Genomic DNA, 24,825 nt, shown 5'->3' with positions numbered 1-24,825 from the left:
TAGCAACAATTTTTTTATTTTCCCCAATGGTAAAAGGAGAAACTGAACCACGAAAGTTGTTGTCCAATTTGTCCTGAGTACGCTGATACCTCATATGTGGGGGTAAACCACTGTTTGGGCGCACGGCAGGGCATGGAAGGGAAGGAGCGCCATTTGACTTTTTGAATGAAAAATTGGCTCCACTCTTTAGCGGACACCATGTCACGTTTGGAGAGCCCCTGTGTGCCTAAACATTGGAGCTCCCCCACAAGTGACCCCATTTTGGAAACTGGACCCCCCAAGGAACTTATCTAGATGCCTAGTGAGGACTTTAAACCTTCAGGTGCTTCACAAATTGATCCGTAAAAATGAAAAAGTACTTTTTTTTTTTCACAAAAAATTTATTTTCGCCTCAATTTTTTCATTTTCACATGGGCAATAGGATAAAATGGATCCTAAAATTTGTTGGCCAATTTCTCCCGAGTACGCCGATACCTCATATGTGGGGGTAAACCACTGTTTGGGCTTACGGCAGGGCTCGGAAGGGAAGGTGCGCCATTTGACTTTTTGAATGTAAAGTTAGCTCCAATCATTAGCGGACACCATGTCGCGTTTGGAGAGCCCCTGTGTGCCTAAACATTGGAGCTCCCCCACAAATGACCCCATTTTGGAAACTAGACCCCCAAATTAACTAATCTAGATGTGTGGTGAGCACTTTGAACCCCCAAGTGCTTCACAGAAGTTTACAACGCAGAGCCGTGAAAATAAAAAATCATTTTTCTTTCCTCAAAAATGATGTTTTAGCAAGCAATTTTTTATTTTCACAAGGGTAACAGGAGAAACTGGACCCCATTAATTGTTGTGCAGTTTGTCCTGAGTATGCTGGTACCCCATACGTGGGGGTAAACCACTGTTTGGGCACACGTCGGGGCTCGGAAGTGACGGAGCACCATTTGACTTTTTGAATACAAGATTGGCTGGAATCAATGGTGGCGCCATGTTGCGTTTGGAGACCCCTGATGTGCCTAAACAGTGGAAACCCCTCAATTCTACTTCCAACACTAACCCCAACACACCCCTAACCCTAATCCCAACTGTAGCCATAACCCTAATCACAACCCTAACCACAACTCTAATTCCAACCCTAACCCTAAGGCTATGTGCCCACGTTGCGGATTCGTGTGGGATTTTTCAGCACCATTTCCAGTGTTTTTTTGTGCGGATTTCACCTGCAGATTCCTATTGAGGAACAGGTGTAAAACGCTGCGGAATCCGCACAAAGAATTGACATGCTGCGGAAAATACAACAAAGCGTTTCCGCACGGTATTTTCCGCACCATGGGCACAGCGGATTTGGTTTTCCATATGTTTACTTGGTACTGTAAACCTGATGGAACACTGCTGCGAATCCGCAGCGGCCAATCCGCTGCGGATCCGCAGCCAAATCTGCTGCAGATCCGCAGCCAAATCCACACCGTGTGCACATAGCCTAATTCTAAAGGTATGTGCACACACTGCGGAAAACGCTGCGGATTCGCAGCAGTTTCCCCATGAGTTTACAGTTCAATGTAAACCTATGGGAAACAAAAATCGCTGTACACATGCTGCGGAAAAACTGCACGGAAACGCAGGGGTTTACATTCCGCAGCATGTCACTTCTTTCTGCGGATTCCGCAGCGGTTTTACAACTGCTCCAATAGTAAACTGCAGTTGTAAAACCGCAGTGAAATGCGCAGAAAAACCACGGTAAATCCGCGATAAATCCACAGCGGTTTAGCACTGCGGATTTATCAAATCTGCTGCGGAAAAATCCGCAGAGGACCAGAATACGTGTGCACATACCGAAACCCTAACCCTAGTTCTTACCCCAACCTTAGTGGAAGGGAAAAAAAAAATTCTTTATTTTATTATTGTCCCTACCTATGGGGGTGACAAAGGGGGGGTCATTTAGTATTTTTATTTTGATCACTGTGATAAAACCTATCACAGTGATCAAAATGCACTTGAAATGAATCTGCCGGCTGGCAGATTCGGCGGGCGCACTGCGCATGTGCCCGCCATTTTGGAAGATGGCGGCGCCCATGGAGAAGACGGACGGACCCCGGGAGGCTCGGTAAGTATGATGGGGTGGGGGGGAGCATGGGGTGGTGGATCGGAGCACCGGGGGGTGGATTGGAGTGCATGGGGGTGGATCGGAGTGCGGGGGGGGGTGGATTGGAGCATGGGGGTGAGATTGGAGCACGGGCGTGAGCGGACAAGAGCACGGGGGGAGCGGACAGGAGGACGGAGGGGAGCGGAGCTGTGTACCGGACTGATCGGAGGACTAAGGGGGGGGGGGGGGGGGGTGAAATATTACAAATCGCTCTGATTGGCAGTTTCACTTTCAACAGCCAATCAGAGCGATCGTAGCCACGGGGGGGGGGGGGGGGGGGGGTGAAGCTACCCCCCCTGGGCTGTACTACCACTCCCCCTGTCCCTGCAGATCGGGTGAAATTGGCGTTAACCCTTTCACCCGATCTGCAGGGACGCGATCATTCTGTGACACAGCATGTGCGTCACAGGTCGGATTGGCACCGACTTTCATGACGCATATGCTGTGTCACAGGTCGGGAAGGGGTTAAATGTGTTAACAGATGTTTAAGAGAGCCCCCCTTCATTTTATGTTCATATATTAGAAATTTAAATTTGAGAAAAATAAATAAATAAAAATCTGCAAATCAGATAATTAAAATCATTACATTGTTTTAATCAAAAACTTTGTTTTTAAATTGTTGCAACCCCCCTCTACCCGACAAAAAAAAAATTAAAAAAAAAAAAAATTGGGAGATGCATCTCCTGTTTATTTTCTAAACTATAAATGCAGAAATACATTGTGATTTTACGTTGGGATGAGAAAGGCTTCCATGTACTGCGGGACTGGAGCAGCAATGAAAAAGAAGACGCTAGAGGAGGAGTATATGACATGGGCCTTAAACTTAGGGCTCATTCTCACATGCGAGAAACTCGGATGAGTCTCGCAGGTCAATATCCGGCACTCGGATCGGAGCGTGCGGCCGCGTAGCAATACATGCATCCGCACGCACCGCTCCTCTGTGCCGGATGTAGTGCGAGACTCATCCGAGTTTCTCGCATTCGAGTATGAGCCCTTAAAGTGCCACTTCAAGGGTGGAGAAGAAAAAACACTGGAGTGGTGCTTTATATGAAAAAAAAAATGCAATACGTATGCAAGCCTCTCTCTCTCTCTCTCTCAAGTAAATGTAAAATCGCCACATTTTTCTACAGTGTGGGCCGTGTATATGGATACACCTAAATAAAATGGGAATGGTTGGTGACATCAACTTCCTGTTTGTGGCACATTAGTATATGGGAGGGGGATAACTTTCAAGATGGGTGGTGACCATGACGGCCATTTTGAAGTCGGCCATTTTGGATCCAACTTTATTTTTTCCAACGGGAAGAGGGTCAAGTGACACATCAAACTTATTGAGAATTTCTCAAGAAAAACAATGGTGTGCTTGGTTTTAACGTAACTTTATTCTTTCATGAGTTCTTTACAAGTTTCTCTTTGTTTACAGCCATTGACATGTCGCAGAGGGTAACACGTGAGGAGCGAATAGAAATTGTGTTGATGTCTGGTGAATGCAGTACCTGGGTCATTGCAGCAGATTTCAATGCAAGACACCCGACGCAAGAAAACTGTCACCATTCCTATGTTATTTAGGTGTATCCATATAAATGGCCCACACAAAAAAAGTTTGCCTCATTACTGAACATAATGTTCTGTGTAAACTGAGGGTCCTGTTCCAATTTTTGTTTTTCCCATTCTGCAAATTCAGCTCGCCGATCTTTCTCATACTCGTCGAGATGCTGCAGCAGCTGGATTGTGTAAGGGTGCCATTTGTGAGTAGCTAATATCAGCCGAAGGGATGTTTGACTGATGCCAGATCGGCGCGCTGAATTTTCAGAATAGGCAAAACAAAAATTGGAACAGGACCCTCAGTTTACACAGAACATTATGTTCAGTGATGAGGCAAACTTTTTTGGGTGGGCCATTTATATGGATACACCTAAATAACATGGGAATGTGAAATTTTCAATAAGTTTGAGGTGTCGCATGACTTTCTTCCCATTGGAAAAAATAAAGTTGGATCCAAAATGGCCAACTTCAAAATGGCCGCCGTGGTCACCACCCATCTTGAAAAGTTTTCCCCCTCCCATATACTAATGTGCCACAAACAGGAAGTTAATACCACCAACTATTCCCATTTTATTTAGGTCTATCCATATACACGGCCCACCCTGTACATTGGTAATTTTCTAAACTAACAGAATCCCCTAAAAAAAAAAAAAAAAAACCACAGCAAGTGGTATTTTGTTTGTTTATTTTTTAAACACTTTATTAAAAAGCCTTGGAATCTGTTGCACAGCAGTCGCTCATCTTCCTGAAGAGCCGCATTCCTTTGGACCCAGTGTACCGACTGCTGGAAAGGTATAAGCCGATGCTGAGCCCTGCATTAATAATTCACAGCTGCAATTTGTAACAAACCCAGCTAAATGTGCAGGAGTCATCAGATCCTACATGGAGAGAGGGTCCATTACACATGAAACACATCGGTCCGGCATTACACCCAGCACTGCAAATACTGCAGGATGAAGAAGAAGAAAATAAAGTAAATACTGCGGCGTGGAGAACTATCCAGTCAAACTCATCTGGTCAGAAGAGGGAGACACAAAAAATAAAGTAACAGTTATTAATGTGGATCACTATTGCCCATACACCCAGGAAAAAAAAAAACAATGGTAAATGCCAATACCATTTTAGTCTTTCATGGCAGTATAAATTGGAGGTGCAGCAGCAGGGAGAAAATGATGTTCTATTCTCCCTGCAGCCGCTCGATTCTGGTCATCGTGGCGGCACTGGAGCCATTTCAGTCAGTGCTCACCACACACTTAGCATGATGGAATGGTTCCCTCTGCACCTTGACTGTATATTTACAACCGTATTTACCTGCAGATAACCACTGTTACTGCAAGTAAATGGCTTTGTTTGCCGACATTCCCTTTAAATGCTACAAAATAGCGTTTTCTTGGATTAAAGTGTACAGTTCTATTAAAAAAAAAATAATTTCCTAAATCAAAACAAGCAAAAATAAGAAATCCAAGTGTAAATCACTTTATACCCCTGCCCTATTACATGGGTCATTTAGAAGTCTAGCGGCTATGTTGCCTCTCATGGACCATGCACATGAAGAGGTCTAAAAGGTTACAGGGGCTGCAGCATTGTCTGTGTCTCGGCAGCTGTTCTATCTTCCTCCTACCCTGTCCATTTTCAACAGACTTCATTGGGCAGCAGCTGTAACCCGATCGCTCAGTGAAATACAGTATCTTTACTGAAGAAAGATTTACCAGTGAATTCAGAGCGAATGATCAGCGCAGGAGGTATGATCACACATATTTACAATTACAAATGCATGTAACATATTATGGCAACTTCTAGTCACATAATATTCACATTTTCCCTTTCCCTTCAGGGCTAAAGCATGCAAAACAATTCAATTAAGAAACGGGCCTAGCTGTATAAATGCTAGAATTGCAATGAGGACCAAGCAGGTCCCCGCCACCTTTTACAAGGCACTGACCAGTCTGCAACCAGCTTCCATGTAAAACCCATGGATTAGGCTTACTAGACTAGAACTAGGTTCTAGTTCAGTTCCCTTTTATTATTTTAGTTTTTCCATTTCACTTTGCCACTTTTTTGACATCCCTCTAAAACTGATGAAAAGATGAGAAAAGAAATTGTCTAGGAAGCTGCCAAGAGGCTTACAGCAACATTAAAGGAGCTGCAGGAATTTCTGGAAAGAACTGGTTATGTACTGCATGAAGCAGCAATCTCCCGTATTCTTCTTATGTCCGGACTGTGGTGTGGGGAGGTAAGATGGAAGCATTTTCGTACAAAGAAAAACATCCAAGGCTGGGTAGGTCGTGTCCTCAAAACCTACATCAAGTCTGCCAAAAGTTCTGGTCTGATGAGGCCAAGGTTGAACTTTTTGGCCATAATTCTAAAAAGTATGTTTGGCACAAAGCAAATGCTGCGCATCACCAAAAGAGCACCATACCCACAGTGAAGTATGGTGGAGGCAGCTGAAACTTGGGCTTTAGGCACGTTGGAGAGAATTATAAACAGTTCCAAGTATCAGCAAATTTTGCAACAAAACCTTTAAACTTCTGCTAAAATGATACAGATGTATTTAACCATTCTACGCAACAACGAGCCAGAGAATACCTCCAAATCACCCAAAGAATGTCTTTGCAAGGAGAATATTAAAAAAAGTTTTGGAATGGCCCAGACCTGAATCCAAATGAAATCTGCTGGTCACCGCAGGTATGGCGCTGGTCTCTGCGTAATCTTCAGAAAACGTGCAATGACAGTGCGCTCTATTGCCAGCTCGTTACTTCTGATCAGAGCTGGCAGGAGAGGGCAGGGATCTACTGAGAAGACGTCAATTAGAGTTGTGGAGACAGTAAGCAAAATCTTTGGCTCCTCAAATTCCCTGACTCCCGACTCCACAGCACTGGTCACTACTGAGCATGTACATAAAGTGCAGCACAGATTCATCTCTACTAAAAGCCGAGCTCCTTACATCAGGAACAGAACAGACATTTATAGGACATTTCATAACTTTCTCAAATTCTTGTGAAAAAAAAAAAAAAGTACAGCATATCCTGCATTGTATTACTGTACCCAATTATACATTTTAGGAGTGGGTCCTTTTTATACCGACTCCACAGCCCTGGTCAGAATAAGAGGGGTTTGACCACTGTTCGTGCCAACGACGTTACCGCTAAGTCGGCACGTGCTCTCCCGAGGCTGTTGTGCGGTGTTGTGACACGTGACCCCGGCACCCAATCAGTGCTGGCGTAACTGTTCCTGCCTATGAACATAAAGACAAAGTCAGATCAGCTGAAGCCCAAACTTCCGCTTCATGGTGAATCCATACATAGGCAGGGACAGGGATGTCAGCGCTGATTGATAGCAGGGTCAGGAGTCACAACACCGCAAGAGACCCAAGGGGACAGCAAGTACAACCTCAGTGGGAACGCCGCTGGCACGGGCGGGGAGTATAGGCTTTATTAGGTTATAGGGGTGAAACTTTTACTTCAACAAGTGGTTGTCCTAGTAGTTGACAACCTCTTTAAAGGGACACTGTCACCTGAATTTGGAGGGAACAATCTTCAGCCATAGGGGCGGGGTTTTTGGGTATTTGATTCACCCTTTACTTACCCGCTGGCTGCAAGCTGGCTGCAATATTGGATTGAAGATCATTCTCTGTCCTCCATAGTACACGCCTGCATGTACTATGGAGGACAGAGAATGAACTTCAATCCAATATTGCAGCCAGCATGCAGCCAGCTGGTAAGGAAAGGGTGAATCAAACACCCAAAAACCCCGCCTCCATGGCTGAAGATTGTTCCCTCCAAATTCAGGTGACAGTGTCCCTTTAACAACAAGCATGCTCAGAGCAGGGACTAGCCCATGCCCTGAAACTAACTCTGACCCCCTGATGATGACTCATTTGACCATCCCTGCTTACTCTGGGATTCTAAAACGATGTATCAAAGAGGAAGTAGTAAAAAAAAGTAGTTAGTGTAGCGAGTTAATGATGATAGGGACTTTTTAATTAAGGCATATCAGAAAAGATATTTGAATTGGACATTAAATAGGTATTTAGGATTAAAATAAATGTTAATTTTTGGCCACCCCTTTGAAAAGAGAACCTGTCAGCAGGTTTTTGCTATGTAATCTGAGGACAGCATAAAGGATTAAAAACAAATTTCAATGATGTGTCACTTAAGCTGTGTGCGGTTTACTTATAATGAAAGTTTTATCACTAGGACATTATCATTGCTGTGACTTGCCAGACCAACTTCACCCCCTCCTGTGATACAGCTCACTGACAATAGACTGTGTATAGAGACAGCTCAAGTGTGAGCAGGGGCAGCTTTCTCAGCTCTGCTTCATTCAGAATTTAAGAACTCTGTCACAACAAATTTCTGCATCCAGTAATCTAAGTGATACATCTTTGGATTTAGGGTCTCTTTTAGGGCGGTGCTGGACTTGTATAGTCTTCGCTATAGTCACAGGACGGCTCTTCCAAGCGCTGCTGCAGGCACTGAAAGGTCTGTCACTAAAGGTACCTTCACACTGAGCAACTTTAGAACGATAACGATCCGTGACGTTGCAGCGTCCTGGATAGCGATATCGTTGTTTGACACGCAGCAGCGATCAGGATCCTGCTGTGACATCGCTGGTCGGAGCTAGAAGGCCAGCACCTTATTTCGTCGCTGGATCACCCGCTGACATCGCTGAATCGGCGTGTGTGACGCCGATCCAGCGATGTGTTCACTTGTAACCAGGGTAAACATCGGGTTACTAAGCGCAGGGCCGTGCTTAGTAACCCGATATTTACCCTGGTTACCATTGTAAATGTAAAAAAAAAAAAAAAAACACACACTACATACTTACATTCCGGTGTCTGTCGTGTCCCCCGGCGTCAGCTTCCCTGCATTGTGTCAGCGCCGGCCGGCCGTAAAGCAGAGCACAGCTGTGACATCACCGCTCTGCTTTACGGCCAGCGCTTACACAGTGCAGGGAAGCTGACGCCGGGGGACGCGACAGACACCGGAATGTAAGTATGTAGTGTTTTTTTGTTTTTTTTTTACATTTACAATGGTAACCAGGGTAAACATCGGGCTACTAAGCGCGGCCCTGCGCTTAGTAACCCAATGTTTACCCTGGTTACCCGGGGACTTCGGCATCGTTGGTCGCTGGAGAGCTGTCTGTGTGACAGCTCTCCAGCAACCACACAACGACTAAACAGCAACGCTGCAGCGATCGGCATCGTTGTCTATATCGTTGCAGCGTTGCTTAATGTGACGGTACCTTAAGGCTAGGTTTACACAAAGAGCTTTTGACGCTGCAGAGTTTCTGCACTAATTAATTAAATGAAGTTACTTGCAGTTTTTCATTGTTTTCTTGTGTGCTTTTTTTGTTTTGTTTTTAACATCCATTTTTTAAAATCGATGCGTTTACCAAATACCAGGAAGTATGAAAAATAAATTGACTTTATTTAAAATCTGACACGCTAAGGCTATGTGCCCACATTGCAGAAATGCTGCGGAAACGTCTGCAGCATTACCGCAACTCCCTGCCGCGGGTAAAATGCATGCGGATTTCGCATGTGTTTTCCCGCAAAACACAAGCGTTTTTAGCTTGCAGAATGCTTGCGTTTTCAAAGCGATTTGAAGCATCGCTTGGAAAAGTGATTGACAGGTTGGTCACACTTGTCAAGCATAGTGCTTGACAAGTGTGACCAACTTTTTACTATTGATGCTGCCTATGCAGCATCAGTAGTAAAAGATAGAATGTTAAAAATAAAAAAAAAAATTAATAAAAACAAAAAATAGATGGTTATTCTCACCTTCCGACGGCCCCCAATCTCAGTGGCGCTCCCGGTACGTTCCGTTCCCAGGGATGCTTTGCACGAAGGACCTGGTCGCGTGACCAAGACGTCATGCCAGGTGATTTGCAAAATGCATCCCTGGAACGGAAGCCGCCGCGTGCACTGCTGAAAGTCGGGAGGACTCCGGGGACCATCAGAAGGTAAGTATATCCCTTTTTTCTTTTTTTCATTTAATTTTTTTTTTTCCCCACAGAAATATTGTACCCAGGGCATGGATTAGAGTCTCCTCTCCTCCGGACCCTGGGTACCATCCGCACATGAAGCGTTCACTTTACGCATGGTGGGCATAGCAACATGCGTAAATTGAGCATTTCAAAGCAATCCTATGGCGGCGGAATAGCGGCGATTCCACAGAAATAATGAACATGCTGCGGATTTTACCGCTATGCGATTCTGCAGCAGGAAAATCTGCAGCATGGGCACAGCGACTTCAGAATCCCATAGGATTGCATGGAAATGTGTTTTTTAAGAGTTTCCGCTGCGGTAAAACACGCATAAAAAACGCTAGATAGCCTAAAAAGACAGACGCCGACACGTTTCAAACATTAGTGTACCTGGCTACAGTAGTGCAGACAGGCCAACAGCATGAATCACCTAGCAGCAGGTCCCCTGTAACAATCCATCCAATGGCCATGTGTGCAGCCTGTATCCTACTTACCATTGCTGGACTTCAGGTCACGATGGATAACGGGGACAATGGCTTCGTCATGCAAGTAGTTCATCCCTCTGGCGATCTGTACGGCCCAGTTTACAAGTATATCTGGAGGAATCTTCTTCCCAGAAAGCACCCTATTCAAGGATCCACCTCGGGCAAACTCCATGATCAAACACAGATTGGGTTCCTTCAAGCTAACACCCTTCAAGGCAATGATGTTTGGGTGATCGAGCATCGCGAACAGTTTGGCCTCCTGCCGGACATTATCAATAGTTTGGCTGATATCTTCATCGGGGTCGTGGCGTGCAGCTTTAACCGCCACTTCCTCTTCTCCCCAGATGGCACGGTAAACTTTCCCAAAGCCGCCAATCCCAATAATTTCTTCCAGTAACAGCTCATTAAAGTCAATCTCTTGCACTGAATAAAACAGAAAATAAAAACATCAGGAGATTGAAACAAACATTTTTGAGTTTTATTTTACATAGGTATAGATCTAACATTCATCTGTCCAAAAAGTGACTAAAGATCAGGGAAAGGAGACATGGTTGTGGGATGTACCTGGGGCTTGAAGGTGTCATGAAAAATGTAGCTCCACTTAGCTTAAACAGCATCTTTGACTTCTAGTGATGAGCGAATGTGCTGGGATAAGGTGTTATCAGAGCATGCTCGGGTGCTAACCGAATGTCTTCAGCGTGTTCGAATAATATGTTCGAGTCCCCGTGGCCGCTTGTCTGTGATGGCGGTCTAACAGCGGCGAGACATGCAGCTGTGGGGGCTCGAACATATTTTTCAAACAAGCTAAAGACACCCTGCTCGCACAGGAGCATGCTCAGATAACATCTCATTGCTACTCATTCAACTTTCATGTGGTCTGTAATCATAGGAAAGCATCCACTATGTATTTCCTTTAAGTAGAGGGCTTTTCGGTCTCTTTCGTCCCGCTACATTTAGCCCAACTTGGGTCTCTCCCTAAGGTGGCTAGCATATATGCATCGCCTGCTCACCGAGCCCCACTCCATACAGCCAACCAATTCCAGCCCTGTGCTGATGAGGGCCTAAATCCCGAAACACGTGTCCACAGGTAGGAATTGGTTGGCTGTGTAAATTTAGAAACTAATCCGCAGCATTGCACGCTTGGCGGTTCCAAGCGCTGTGGATTAGACTGGGGTGGAAAGAGATGATTTGCATAGCTCCGCCTACTGCAAAGGATTCTGGGTAAACCAGCTATTCTTTGTATTATGCTGCTTGCAAGTACTTTCCGTTTCAGGAAAGCATCCACTATGTATTTCCTTTAAGTAGAGGGCTTTTTGGTCTCTTTCGTCCCGCTACATTTAGCCCAACTTGGGTCTCTCCCTAAGGTGGCTAGCATATATGTATCATAAATCAGAGAAACTCACGGAGGAGAAAAGACAAAAAAAAAAAAAAAAAAAAAACACAGGTAGAGTTACAAACTTCCATTATTCAAGGTAAGGCTACGTTCACATTAGCGTTGCGCGCCGATGCGTCGGCGACGCACCAAAAACGCGCGCAAAAACGCTGCGTTTTGCGACGCGTGCGTCGTTTTTTGACGAAAATCGGACGCACGAAAAATGCAACTTGTTGCATTTTCGTGCGTCCGACGCTAGCGTCGAAAACGACGCACATGTCGAAAAACGCTAACAAAAAAACGCACGCGTCCCCCATGTTAAACATAGGGGCGCGTCGCCGACGCAACAGCGACGCACATTAGCGTAACGCTAATGTGAACGTAGCCTAAGTGAGCTCGCTGATGGATTTTCAGTTAACCAGCTCAGGAAGCAGCAATTAACAGTTCTGCACAGAGGTAATAGAAGGTGAAGAGTGCACAATTTTAAATGTAATGCAAATACTTTTTTTAAATAAATGCATTAAAATAAAAGGATGTGACAATCCCTTAGACATCTGCCGAAAAAAAAAATTACACAAATATGCATAGAAGGCGAGGGAGAGAGGGGAATCCAAAAAAAATGCAGGTTACATATAAATTTACCTTTACCATTTTATTATTTCTATCATAAACCCAATTATGGTTCGCTTCTCCTCATCCAGTCATTTTTATACACATTTTTAAAGAACATAAAATGACACGGATACAACTGGGTGACCAAAGCACCATATGGGATGCAACAGTTGCGATTCCAAAAACAGAAAAACTATAGAAAGTAATACTCGATCGCATATGCAAAACGCGTTTCAGCAAGTAAACATCTGGCATGCTTTCTCTTTTGTTGCCCATTTGTGAATGTAATGTGCTGGCGCAGCATTGTCACTATTTATTCTGACAGCGTAACTGATTGATGATATTTGCTGGATGACATTCAGTGAACGCATTTTTAGTTTTCTAGTCCAGAAAATTGGTGCAGATTTTAATGGCACAAAAGCATTATTATATAGATCGTGACAGTCACTGATGAAGTGAAGGAGGGGAGATACGCGTCACTGCACATGATGGTGGGATATGGTACCCTGTTTCCCTGAAAATAAGACACAGTCTTAAATTAATTTTTCTGGCATGGACATTAAGAACAGTTTTGGACTAATTTGAGGGTGCTGAATTCAAATCTGATCTTATAATTTCTCTATCACATCACGTTTTTGCGCTATAGGTATATAGCCCATTTTCATGAATTCCATGATAAATATAAGTAGTGTATGAAAAGTGTCGGTTTATGCGGTTCACCTAGGTAAATTTAGTTTTCATTTAGTCTCCCAATAAATGGGAGAAAGCTTTGTTTTCTTTGAACATGCATAATTCCCATTTGTTATAACACCCTTGTGTTTCTGTGCTACTGGGACAGTAGAGCTACAGCAGAGCATTGGGTGAAAACTGAATGGCCTCAGCGACAGAGTTTGGCATCTGGCGATAAGAATGTCATCCATGATCCTCTAGTGCAGGGGTCCCCAACTCCAGTCCTCAAGGCCCACCAACAGGTCATGTTTTCAGGATTTCCTTTGCATTGCACAGGTGATGCAATTATTTCCTGGGCAAGACTAAGGAAATCCTGAAAACATGACATGTTGGTGGGCCTTGAGGACTGGAGTTGGGGACCCCTGCTCTAGTGGATAGGAAGGACATTGTCTTCCCTCCCTTACACATAAAACTTGGATTGATGAAGCAGTTCGTCAAAGCTCTCAATCACAGTGGAGAATGCTTTAACTATATATGTTCAACTTTTCCTGGTCTTAGTGAAGAGAAGAAAAAGGCTGGAATATTTGATGGACCTCAAATAAGAACACTTATGAGAGACCCAAATTTTATCACATCAATGAATGAGACAGAAGAAAGAGCTTGGAATGCATTTTGTAATGTGGTGCAGAAGTTTCTAGGGAATAGGAAAGCAGACAACTATGAAGAGATTGTGGAAGAGCTACTAATGAGTCTGCGAAAACTTGGATGTAGAATGAGTATCAAGATTCACCATTTACACAGCCATTTGGACTTTTTTCCAGAGAACCTTGGGGATGTGAGCGAGGAACAAAGGACATTAAAACAATGGAAGAACGGTATCACGGCCGGTGGGACTCACATATGATGGCTGACTATTGCTGGAGCTTGATGAGAGACAACCAGAAGCTGTACATCACAGATCAGCCAAGAAAAGAAAGTTCAAATAGCTGCCATTTGTCATTCATCTGTGTGCCATATATATGTGTTTTTATATTTTGTAGTTTAATTCTGTAAGTATATTTGATTTGCTGTACATAGACTTTGTAATCTTTGTTATTCCTTGATTAAAAATATACTAAATGTAGTACCGAAAATCATGTGTTTTTATCATAAAACATTAGGAGTAATTTTCATCAAAAATTGAAAATATCTTGAAATCCTGATGTGAAAGCCAAAAACAGAGTTCATATTCGTAATCAGCTCAGCCAAAATTGACTTAATATGTTTTAAAACCTTTTGCCAGAAAAATTGCGCTGACCAGTGTAATCACAGTATCCCACTGAAGCCTCCCATGTGTGTACCGTACACACACTTTCACTTTCTGACTGGTTTCCTCCACGGTGCTGCTTTCAGTGCTTTGGTGGTGCAGGAGCCCTGGGCCAATCAGAGCGCAGGAGCCCTGGGCCAAATCAGAGCGCAGGAGCCCTGGGCCAATCACAGCCCAGGAACAATCAGAGGCTATGGATGACATCAGCTGACCCATGGTTCCTGCGCGGTGATTGGCGCAGGGCTCATGGGCAGAGATCGGCACACAGCTCCGAGCCTGTGATTAACTCCTGCGAACAGCGCAGCTGCAGTGGCGGGCACTGGACAGCGGGAGCGAGACACAACTGCATGCCCCATGCATTGAACAAGGTATGCCTTACTTTCAGGGGGGAAGGGGTGGCCTATATTAGCAGGCACAGTGTTCCCCCTAGCATGCCTTACTTTCAGGGGGCGCACTATTTACGGGAAACACGGTATGTGGATATCACTTTATTTGTATTAATATTTTACTGATTATCTTGGTGTTCTCTTGTAGGAGGAGTTATTTGCCATCTGATATCAGCCCCCACAGTACTGTATTGTTGTCTTCCCACAGGGTCAGTGAATAATCCTGTTTGCCAATATGCTAATGACATGGTGACCTAGCTTGTTGAAACAATGAGACCCTGAGACCTTCCCCCTCCTGACCTGTGAATGAGGAGAGGGACTTTTAAAGGGAATCTGTCACCCCATTTTTCGCCTATAAACTAAGGCCACCATCATTAGAGGCTTATCTACAGGATTCTGTAATGCTGTAGATAAGCGCCCCCCCCCTGATGTAACCTGAAAGATAAGAAAAACAAGTTAGATTATACTCACCCAGGTGCGTTCCCACTGCGGTCCGGTACAATGGGCGTCGCGGTCCGGGGCCTCCCATCTTCATACGATGACGTCCTCTTCTTGTCTTCCGGTCATGGCTCCTGCGCAGGCGTACTGATTTGCCCTGTTGAGGGCAGAGCAAAGTACTGCAGTGCGCAGGCGACGGGAAAGGTCAGAGAGGCCAAGCACCTGCGCACTGCAGTACTTTACACTGTCCTCAACAGGGCAAAGTACGCCTGCGCAGGAGCCGCGACAGGAAGACAAGAAGAGGACGTCATTGTATGAAGATGGGAGGCCCCGGACCAGACCGCATTATCTAACTTGTTTTTCTTATCCTTCAGGTTACATCGGAGGCTTATCTCATTATAGAATGCTGTAGACAAGCCCCTGATGGCAGTGGCCTTAGCTTATATGCAAAAAATGGAGTGACAGATTCCCTTTAAAATATCAGGGAGGTGAGACATAGATCAGTCCTGTGTGGAACTATGATGTGATCACAGCACCTCAGAGAGAGAAAGAAGAGAATATGGACTATGTTATACTCTGTCTGCTGGATTGTTGGACTTTTGTTCTGTTACTGAACTAGCTTATCCTTTGTGTGGTGGATCATATATGGACCTTTCGTACTTTTGCCCAAATAAAGGTCTTGGAATTGTTCACTATTCTCTTGCTCTATTGATTATGTGATACTAGAGAAGGACCCTGTGACAATGGTGTCAGTGATGTGAAACCAGAGTAGTTTCCTCCAGCACACTACGTGTTGAGAGGATTAAACAAGAGTTATGTTATGGGCTGGTGGGAGGCGGTCTACCTTATGACCACCTGACCCCCCCCCCCCCCCCCCCCCCCAGACTACATTTCTTTCCCCCTAAATGATTTTATTATCATAATGGCTGGTTGCAACAAACGTAAAAATATGGTTGGTGGACCAGAGACTCATCCGGAGCTGTACATGATAGGACATATCACGCTGTGTCCACACCCTTGTGAATAAGGAATCACTTAACAGGTTATACAAAACGAGAACCGCTCACCAGCGCCCTGCTATATTCTACGTACAAAGGCTTATATCAAGATGTTAACACATGTATTAATTAGAATGATGTCAGAGGATGGGGTGTGCTTTCCTACTGTTTGTTCTGGGAGAGTCAGGAGCCAACAACTTCTGGTCCTTTAGTGTACCAAGGCTGGCCGATATCACATCAATAGGGCTGCGATGTGATTTTACATCCTAAGCTAGTTCTAGCAGAGCGCAACAAATCCTCCACAACACCAAATAGAGCATTGTTTCGGCCTGCTGCTGACAGATGTTTTGTGCAACGGCATGTGCTTTTCTATTGATGCAAATGACAAAAGATAATTTTCTACCATATGGATCAACAGTGCATTATTTGCAGTTTCACATCACCGGTCACTCAGCAGGTGGCTCCAATACAGGTCAACTAATCTCAGCCCCTGTATACAGAGCCCCATCATGCAGTACATCTCTCCCCCTTCTTTGCAGATATAACAGCTTCTGCTCTTCTGGAAAGGTTTTCTGCAAGATTTTTGTTAGTGTATGACTTAATAAATGCTTTCTGGATGAATTGGTAAAAATTCTCAAAAGGCACCAACATTGGACAAGAGGACACGGCTCTTAAATGTACATTTTAGTACATCCCAAAGCTGTTTGATGGGGCTGGAGTCAGGGATCTGTGTAGCCAGTCATGTTCTTACTCAAATGAGACAGCCCTGACCAAAATCACTTTCTGCCTCCTACTACAGATCCTCTCCTCCTTTGGCATCAAAGACCTTGCCCTATCCTGGATCTCCTCATACCTTTCCAACTGCATATTCAGCGTCTCCCACTCCCACACTTCCTCCTCATCCCACCCTCTCTCTGTTGGAGTCCCCCAAGGCTCTATTCTACGATCCCTACTCTTCTCAATCTATACACTTGGCCTGGGACAACTCAAAGTCTCATGGATTCCAGTAGCACCTTTATGCTGATGACACTCAGAGCTACCTTTCTGGCCCAGACGTCACCTCTCTGCTGTCCAGAATCCCGGAGTGTCCATCAGCCATATCCTCCTCCTACTCCTCAAACTCAATGGGGACAAATCTCAACTCATCATCTTTCCTCAGTCTCATTGATCTTCCTTACCTGACCTATCGCAATTAACGACATCACAAGGACGTCCTCTTCTGATCTTCAGCCACGGCTCCGGCGCAGGCGTACTTTGCTCTGCCCTGTTGAGGGCAGAGGACAGTACTGCAGTGCGCAGGCGCCGGAAAGGTCAGAGGCCCGGCGCCTGTGCACTGCAGTACTTTGTCTGCCCTCAACAGGGCAGAGCAAAGTACGCCTGCGCCGGAGCCGTGGCTGAAGATCAGAAGAGGACGTCTTGTAATGAAGATGGGAGGCGCCGCAGCGGACCAGAGACGCCCATCCGACCTGACCAGCAGCGGGACCGCCCATGGGTGAGTATAATAGAACGTCTTTTTCTCCTTTTTCAGGTAACATCGGGGGCTTATCTACAGCATTCCAGAATGCTGCAGATAAGCCCCTGATGCCGGTGGGCTTACCTCACCCGCGATTTTCGGGGTGACAGGTTCCCTTTAAAATAAGATCACCCCTTAGCCTTCGCTTTTCCAAACTAAATAGCCCCAAGTGTAATAACCTCTCTTGGTATTGCAGACCCCCCAGTCCTCTAATAACCTTGGTCGCTCTTCTCTGCATCCGCTCCAGTTCAGCTAGGTCTTTCTTATACACCGGAGACCAGAACTGTACACAGTATTCTAAGTGTGGTCGAATTAGTGACTTGTATAGAGGTAAAATTATGTTCTCCTTATGAGCATCTATGCCTCTTTTAATGCATCCCATTATTTTAATTGCCTTTGTAGCAGCTGCCTGACACTGGCCACTAAATGTGAGTTTGTCATCCACCCATACTCCCAGGTCTTTTTCATTGACGGTTTTGCCCAGAGTTTTAGAATTAAGCACATAATTATACATCTTATTACTTCTACCCAAGTGCATGACCTTACATTTATCCCCATTAAAGCTCATTTGCCATTTCGCAGCCCAAGCTTCTAGTTTACATAAATCAAACTGTAATATAAAATTGTCCTCCTCTGTATTGATTACCTTGGAGTGTTTAGTGTCATCTGCAAATATTGAAATTCTGCTCTGAATGCCCACTACTAGGTCATTAAATAAATATGTTAAAAAGAAGAGGGCCCAATACTGACCCCTGTGGTACACCACTGCTAACCTCGACCCAGTACGAGTGTGCTCCATTAATAACCACCCTTTGTTTCCTATCCCTGAGCCAGCTCATAACCCACTTACACATATTTTCCCCTATCCCCATTTTATGTATCAACCTTTCGTGTGGCACCGTATCTCCCGATAATCTTCCTTCCCGTAATCTCCGATCCTCTCAAGACCTTCTCTCCTCCACTTATTCGCTCCTAACTCAACCGCCTCCAAGACTTCTCCCGAATATCCCCCATCCTCTGGAATTCTTTGCCTCCACACGTCCAACTATCAACCACATTCGGATCCTTTAGATGGAACCTGAAAACCCACCTCTTCAGGAAAGCCTACAGCCTGCACTGACCCACCATCCTTTAGAATGTAAGCCGCAAGGGCAGGGTCCTCGCCCCTCTGTATCAGTCTGTAATTGTTAGTTTACTGTAAGTGATATCTAATTTGTATGAAACCCCCTTCTCATGTACAGCACCATGGAATCAATGGTGTTATATAAATAAAATAATAATTTTCCGCCACAAACTATATATTTGTCCATACAATGAACACGCTCTGTAACGAGGGATTCCTCTGCGATCTATGCGTTCAGTAAGGTCACAGGCTCAGTATGAACAGGAAACAATGCACACACTAAACAAAGCTAGGTCCCCATACCATGAGAAGGGAGGAGGTTTCCTCCTGCTCCAACTACAAGGTGTGGAAGACATTTACAATAGGAGGCCAAATCAAGTAAAAAGAAAATCATTGCAGGACGTGCAATCATTGTGTCACCATGTCAGATTAATCACCTCTAGAAAAACATTTCACCGAAACACAAAAAGCATTGCTGGGGCTTATTGTGCATTTATTATTTATTATTAGAGGCTGTTGTGGGATTTCATATGAACATGGACTGAATATTATTATTTATTTATATAGCACCATTAATTCCATGGTGCTGTACATGAGAAAAGGGGTTACATACAGGGTTGTAGATATCGTTAGCAGTAATCAAATTTACAATGACAGACTGGTACAGAGGGGAGAGGACCCTGTCCTTGTTGACATACATTCTACAGCACATGGAGAGTTCAACAAGCAGAGGCATACATGGGTACGGTGCCTAAAGTAATGACCAAACCTCTATATAGAAAATTAAAAAAAAATGGCAGCACACTTGTTACAGGTGAAAAAAGTGCAATTAAATAGCCCAAAATGGCGACATAGCAATTTTTTCACTTGTAACAAGGATAGAGATAGATACACATATACTAGCTGTACTACCCGGCTTCGCCCGGGTTAATAACTGCTGTTAGCAAAACAGAATGTGTTAAAAAAAATTTACTCTGCACACAAAAACCACAACACAAATAAACAGAAATGTAATTATTAACCCCTTAGTGACAGAGCCACTTTGGTACTTCATGACCGAGCCAATTTTTACAATTCTGACCACTGTCACTTTATGAGGTTATAACTCTGGAACGCTTCAACGGATCCCGCTGATTTTGAGATTGTTTTTTTGTGACATATTGTACTTCATGATAGTGGTAACATTTCTTCGATATTACTTGCGATTATTTATGAAAAAAAAAATGGAAATATGGCGAAAATTTTTAAAATTTTGCAATTTTCAAACTTTGTATTTTTATGCCCTTAAATCAGAGAGATATGTCACGAAAAATAGTTAATAAATAACATTTCCCACATGTCTACATCAGCACAATTTTGGAAACAAAATTTTTTTTGTTAGGGAGTTATAAGGGTTAAAAGTTGACCAGCAATTTCTCATTTTTACAACACCATTTCTTTTTTTTCTTTTTTTTTTTTTTAGGGACCACATCACATTTGAAGTCATTTTGAGGGGTCTATATTATAGAAAATAACGAAGTGTGACACCATTCTAAAAACTACACCCCTCAAGGTTCTCAAAACCACATTCAAGAAGTTTATTAACCCTTTACGTGCTTCACAGGAACTGAAACAACGTGGAAGGAAAAAATGAACATTTACCTTTTTTTTGCAAACATTTTAACTCAGAACCATTTTTTTTATTTTCACAAGTGTAAAAGCAGAAACGTAACCATAAATTTTGTTATGCATTTTCCCCTGAATACGCCAATACCCCATATGTGGGGGTAAACCACTTTTTGGGCGCACCGCAGAACTTGGAAGTGAAGGAGCAGCGTTTGACTTTTTCAATGCAGAATTAGCTGGAATTGAGATCGGACGCCAAGTCACGTATAAGGTACCGTCACACTAAGCGACGCTGCAGCGATACCGACAACGATCCGGATCGCTGCAGCGTCGCTGTTTGGTCGCTGGAGAGCTGTCACACAGACAGCTCTCCAGCGACAAACGATCCCGAGGTCCCCGGTAACCAGGGTAAACATCGGGTAACTAAGCGCAAGGCCGCGCTTAGTAACCCGATGTTTACCCTGGTTACCATCCTAAAAGTAAAAAAAACAAACGCTACATACTTACCTACCGCTGTCTGTCCTCGGCGCTGTGCTTCTCTGCTCTGGCTGTGAGCACCGGGCAGCCGGAAAGCAGAGCGGTGACGTCACCGCTCTGCTTTCCGGCCGCTGTGCTCACAGCCAGAGCAGAGAAGCAGAGCGCCGAGGACAGACAGCGGTAGGTAAGTATGTAGCGTTTGTTTTTTTTACTTTTAGGATGGTAACCAGGGTAAACATCGGGTTACTAAGCGCGGCCCTGCGCTTAGTTACCCGATGTTTACCCTGGTTACCAGCGAAGACATCGCTGAATCGGTGTCACACACGCCGATTCAGCGATGTCTGCGGGGAGTCCAGCGACGAAACAAAGTTCTGGACTTTCTTCCCCGACCAGCGACAGCACAGCAGGATCCTGATCGCTGCTGCCTGTCACACTGGACGATATCGCTAGCGAGGATGCTGCAACGTCATGGATCGCTAGCGATATCGTCTAGTGTGACGGTACCTTAAGAGAGCCCCTGATGTGCCTAAACAGTGGAAACCCCCCAAATCTAGCTCCAACCCTAACCCCAACACACCCCTAACCCCAACCCGATCCATAATCCTAATCACTAACCCTAACGATAATCACAACCCTTACCCCAAAACAACCCTAATCAAAAGCCTAAATCCAACACACCCCTAATCCTAATCTCAACCCTAACCTCAAACCTAACCCTAATCCCAATACAACCCTAATCACAACCCTAACCTTAACCCTAATCCCAAACCAAACTCTAATCCCAAGCGTAACCCTAATCCCAACTCTAACCCTAACTTTAGCCCCAACCCTAGCTCTAACCCTAAGGCTACTTTCACACTTGCGTCGTCTGGCATCCGTCGCAATCCGTCGTTTTGGACAAAAAACGGATCCTGCAAATGTGCCCGCAGGATGCGTTTTTTGCCCATAGACTTGTATTGCCGACGGATCGTGACGGATGACCACACGTCGCGTCCGTCGTGCACTGGATCAGTTGTGTTTTGGCGGACCGTCGGCACAAAAAAAGTTCAATGTAACTTTTTTTGTACGTCGCGTCCGCCATTTCAGACCGCGCATGCGTGGCCGTAACTCCGCCCCCTCCTCCCCAAGACATAGATTGGGCAGCGGATGCGTTGAAAAACTACATCCGCTGCCCACGTTGTGCACAATTTTCACAATGTGCGTCGGTATGTCTGGCCGACGCATTGCAACGGCCCCGTACCGACGTAAGTGTGAAAGAAGCCTAACCCTAAATTTAGCCCCAACCCTAACCCTAAATTTAGCCCCAACCGTAACCCTAGCCCTAATTTTAGCCCCAACTGCTCTTCTCCTGCCGGCCGGCAGATGGCGACAGATGGCAGGCGCACTGCGCATGCGCCCGCCATTTTCTTTCCCCATGAAGACTCCGGCAGGCAGGAGAAAGACGCAGGAGGACCCAGGGACACCGGTAAGTATAATAGGGTCCCCGAATCCCCCCATTTCTCTGTCCTCTGATGTGCGATCACATCAGAGGACAGAGAATTACACATTACTTTTTTTTTTTGCGGTCGCCGGTAAACAGTTAATTACCGGCGATCGCAAAACAGGGGTCAGTAAAACCGACCCCGATCATGTTCTTTGGGGTCTCGGCTACCCCCGGCAGCCGAGACCCCAAAGATTCTCCCGATGCCGGCCGGCGGGCGCACTGCGCCCGCCATTTTTTTGCCGGAAGAAGATGGGGGCGCCCATCGGGAGCCATGAGGAGCACCAGGGGAGACAGGTGAGTATCGGGGGGCTATCTGGGACCCCTTTTCTCTGTCCTCTGATGTGCGATCACATCGGAGGACAGAGAAATTAAAAAGAAATCACGTTTGTTTTTGTTTTTTTGCGATCGCCGGTAAACGGTTAATTACCGGCGATCGCAAAAGCGGGGTCGGTAAAAAGCCCCGAATCATGTTCTCTGGGGTCTCGGCTACCCCCGGCAGCCGAGACCCCAGAGAAAATCAGACTCTAGGGGGCGCCATTTACTTTTTCCACAGCCGGCGCTGTGGTTTAAGTACACTTAGCGGCCGCCGTTAAAAGGCGTATCGGCGGTCGTTAAGGGGTTAAAAGGCAAAAACTAAGCTGATAGAAGCATTTTGACAACATATTTCAACACCAGAGATATTCCACACAGATTTAACTAAATTGGCCACGTAATGTGAAGTAATCACGCGTGCGTAATTATATATATATATATATACACACACACATATACACACTAGATGGTGGCCCGATTCGAACGCATCGGGTAGTCTAGAATATGCATGTCTACGTAGGATATTGTCCAGCCACATAGGATATTGCCCAGCCACGTAGTATATTGGCCAGCACAGAGCCACGTAGTATAGAGATTTAAAAAAAAAAACATATACTCACCTTCTGAAGGCCCGTTGCTATACTTACCATCTGCCGCCTTTCTCGCTCCTCGCCACGCTCCCGGGATCGCTCCATTGCAAGCGGCAGCTTGCGGTCCCAGGGCTGGGGTGAGCAGGACCTATGATGACGTTGCGGTCACATGAGTATAGCAGGTTTTTTTGTTTTTTTTTTTTAACATGACCTATTTTTACTATTGATGCTGCATAGGCAGCATCAATAGTAAATAGTTGGGGACACACAGGGTTAATAGCAGTGGTAACGGAGTGAGTTACACCGCGGGCCGTTACAGCTGCCATTAACCCTGTGTGAGCGATGTGTGGAGGGGATTACGGAGCGGGCGCTGGGCAGTGAGTGCAGGGGAGTAGGGGAGGGACTAATCGGACTGTGGCCTTCGCCGATTGGTCGCGGCAGCCATGTGTCTGTCCCGGATATTCATTGGTCGCTGCCTCTGTGTCACGGAAATCCAATTCGCTGATTGGTCGCGGCAAAACAATCAGCGATGGCCACAGTCCGGCGCCAAAATGGCTGCTCCTTCCTCCCCGCAGTCAGTGCCCGCTCCATTATCCCCTCCAGTCAGTGCTCACACAGGGTTAATGGCAGCACTAACAGACCGCATTATGCCACAGTGTAAAGCACTCCATTAACGCTGCTATTAACCCTGTGTGACCAAATTTTTACTATTGATGCTGCCTATGCAGCATCAATAGTAAAAAGATCTAATGTTAAAAATAATAAAAAAATCATTATATACTCACCTTCCCCGATCCTCCCGACGCTCCGGTGAACGCTCCATGCAAGCGGCAGGTTCCGGTGGCAAGGATGGTATGCGAGAAGGACCTGCCATCACATCACGGTCATGTGACCGTGAAGTCATCATAGGTCCTGCGCCCATAACAACCCTGGGACCGGAAGCTGCCGCGTGCACAGGACACAGGGCTAGGACTTCAACGGAGGGTGAGTATATGTTTATTTTTTATTTTAAGTCTGTATACTCCGTCGCTGTGCAATATACTACGTGGGCATGCATATTCTAGAATACCCGATGCGTTATAATCGGGCCACCATCTAGTGTGTATGTATGTATGTATGTATATATTACACACACACACACACACACACACACATATACAGTTAGGTCCATATATAGTTGGACAGACAACATTTTTCTAATTTTGGTTATAGACATTACCGCAATGAATTATAAACAAAACAATTCAGATGCAGTTGAAGTTCAGACTTTCAGCTTTCATTTGAGGGTATCCACATTAAAATTGGTTTAAGGGTTTAGGAGTTTCAGCTCCTTAACATGTGCCACCCTGTTTTTAAAGGGACCAAAAGTAATTGGAGAATTGACTCCCAGGCTAGTTCATGGACAGGTGTGGACAATCCCTTCGTTATGTCATTCTTAAGCAGATAAAAGTTCTGGAGTTGATTTGAGGTGTGGTGCTTGCATTTCGAAGGTTTTGCTGTGAAGTAAACATGCGGTCAAAGGAGCTCTCCATGCAGGTGAAACAAGCCATCCTTAAGCTGCGAAAACAGAAAAAACCCATCCGAGAAATTGCTACAATATTAGGAGTGGCAAAATCTACAGTTTGGTACATCCTGAGAAAAAGCACTGGTGAACTCATCAATGCAAAAAGACCTGGGCGCCCACGGAAGACAACAGTGGTGGATGATCACAGAATAATCTCCATGGTGAAGAGAAACCCCTTCACAACAGCCAACCAAGTGAACAACACTCTCCAGGAGGTCGGCGTATCAA

At 45.1% G+C, this 24,825-nt stretch overlaps 1 protein-coding gene across 1 annotated transcript in view; it reads right to left on the bottom strand.

The window, feature by feature from the left end:
* The window catches only part of MAP3K9 (mitogen-activated protein kinase kinase kinase 9), a 137,720-nt gene that overhangs the window by 103,379 nt on the left and 9,516 nt on the right, over positions 1–24,825 (bottom strand). Inside the window, exon 2 of the mRNA XM_069731554.1 lies at positions 10,159–10,572. Within this exon, the coding sequence (XP_069587655.1) occupies positions 10,159–10,572 (414 nt within the window). The remainder of the gene's footprint in view (positions 1–10,158; positions 10,573–24,825) is intronic.

This window comes from Ranitomeya imitator, chromosome 1, assembly GCF_032444005.1.
Source record: "Ranitomeya imitator isolate aRanImi1 chromosome 1, aRanImi1.pri, whole genome shotgun sequence".
NCBI classification, from domain to species: Eukaryota; Metazoa; Chordata; class Amphibia; order Anura; family Dendrobatidae; genus Ranitomeya; species Ranitomeya imitator.
The sequence above is the reverse complement of the archived record's forward strand: the minus strand, read 5'-3'. Positions and strand labels throughout refer to the sequence as shown.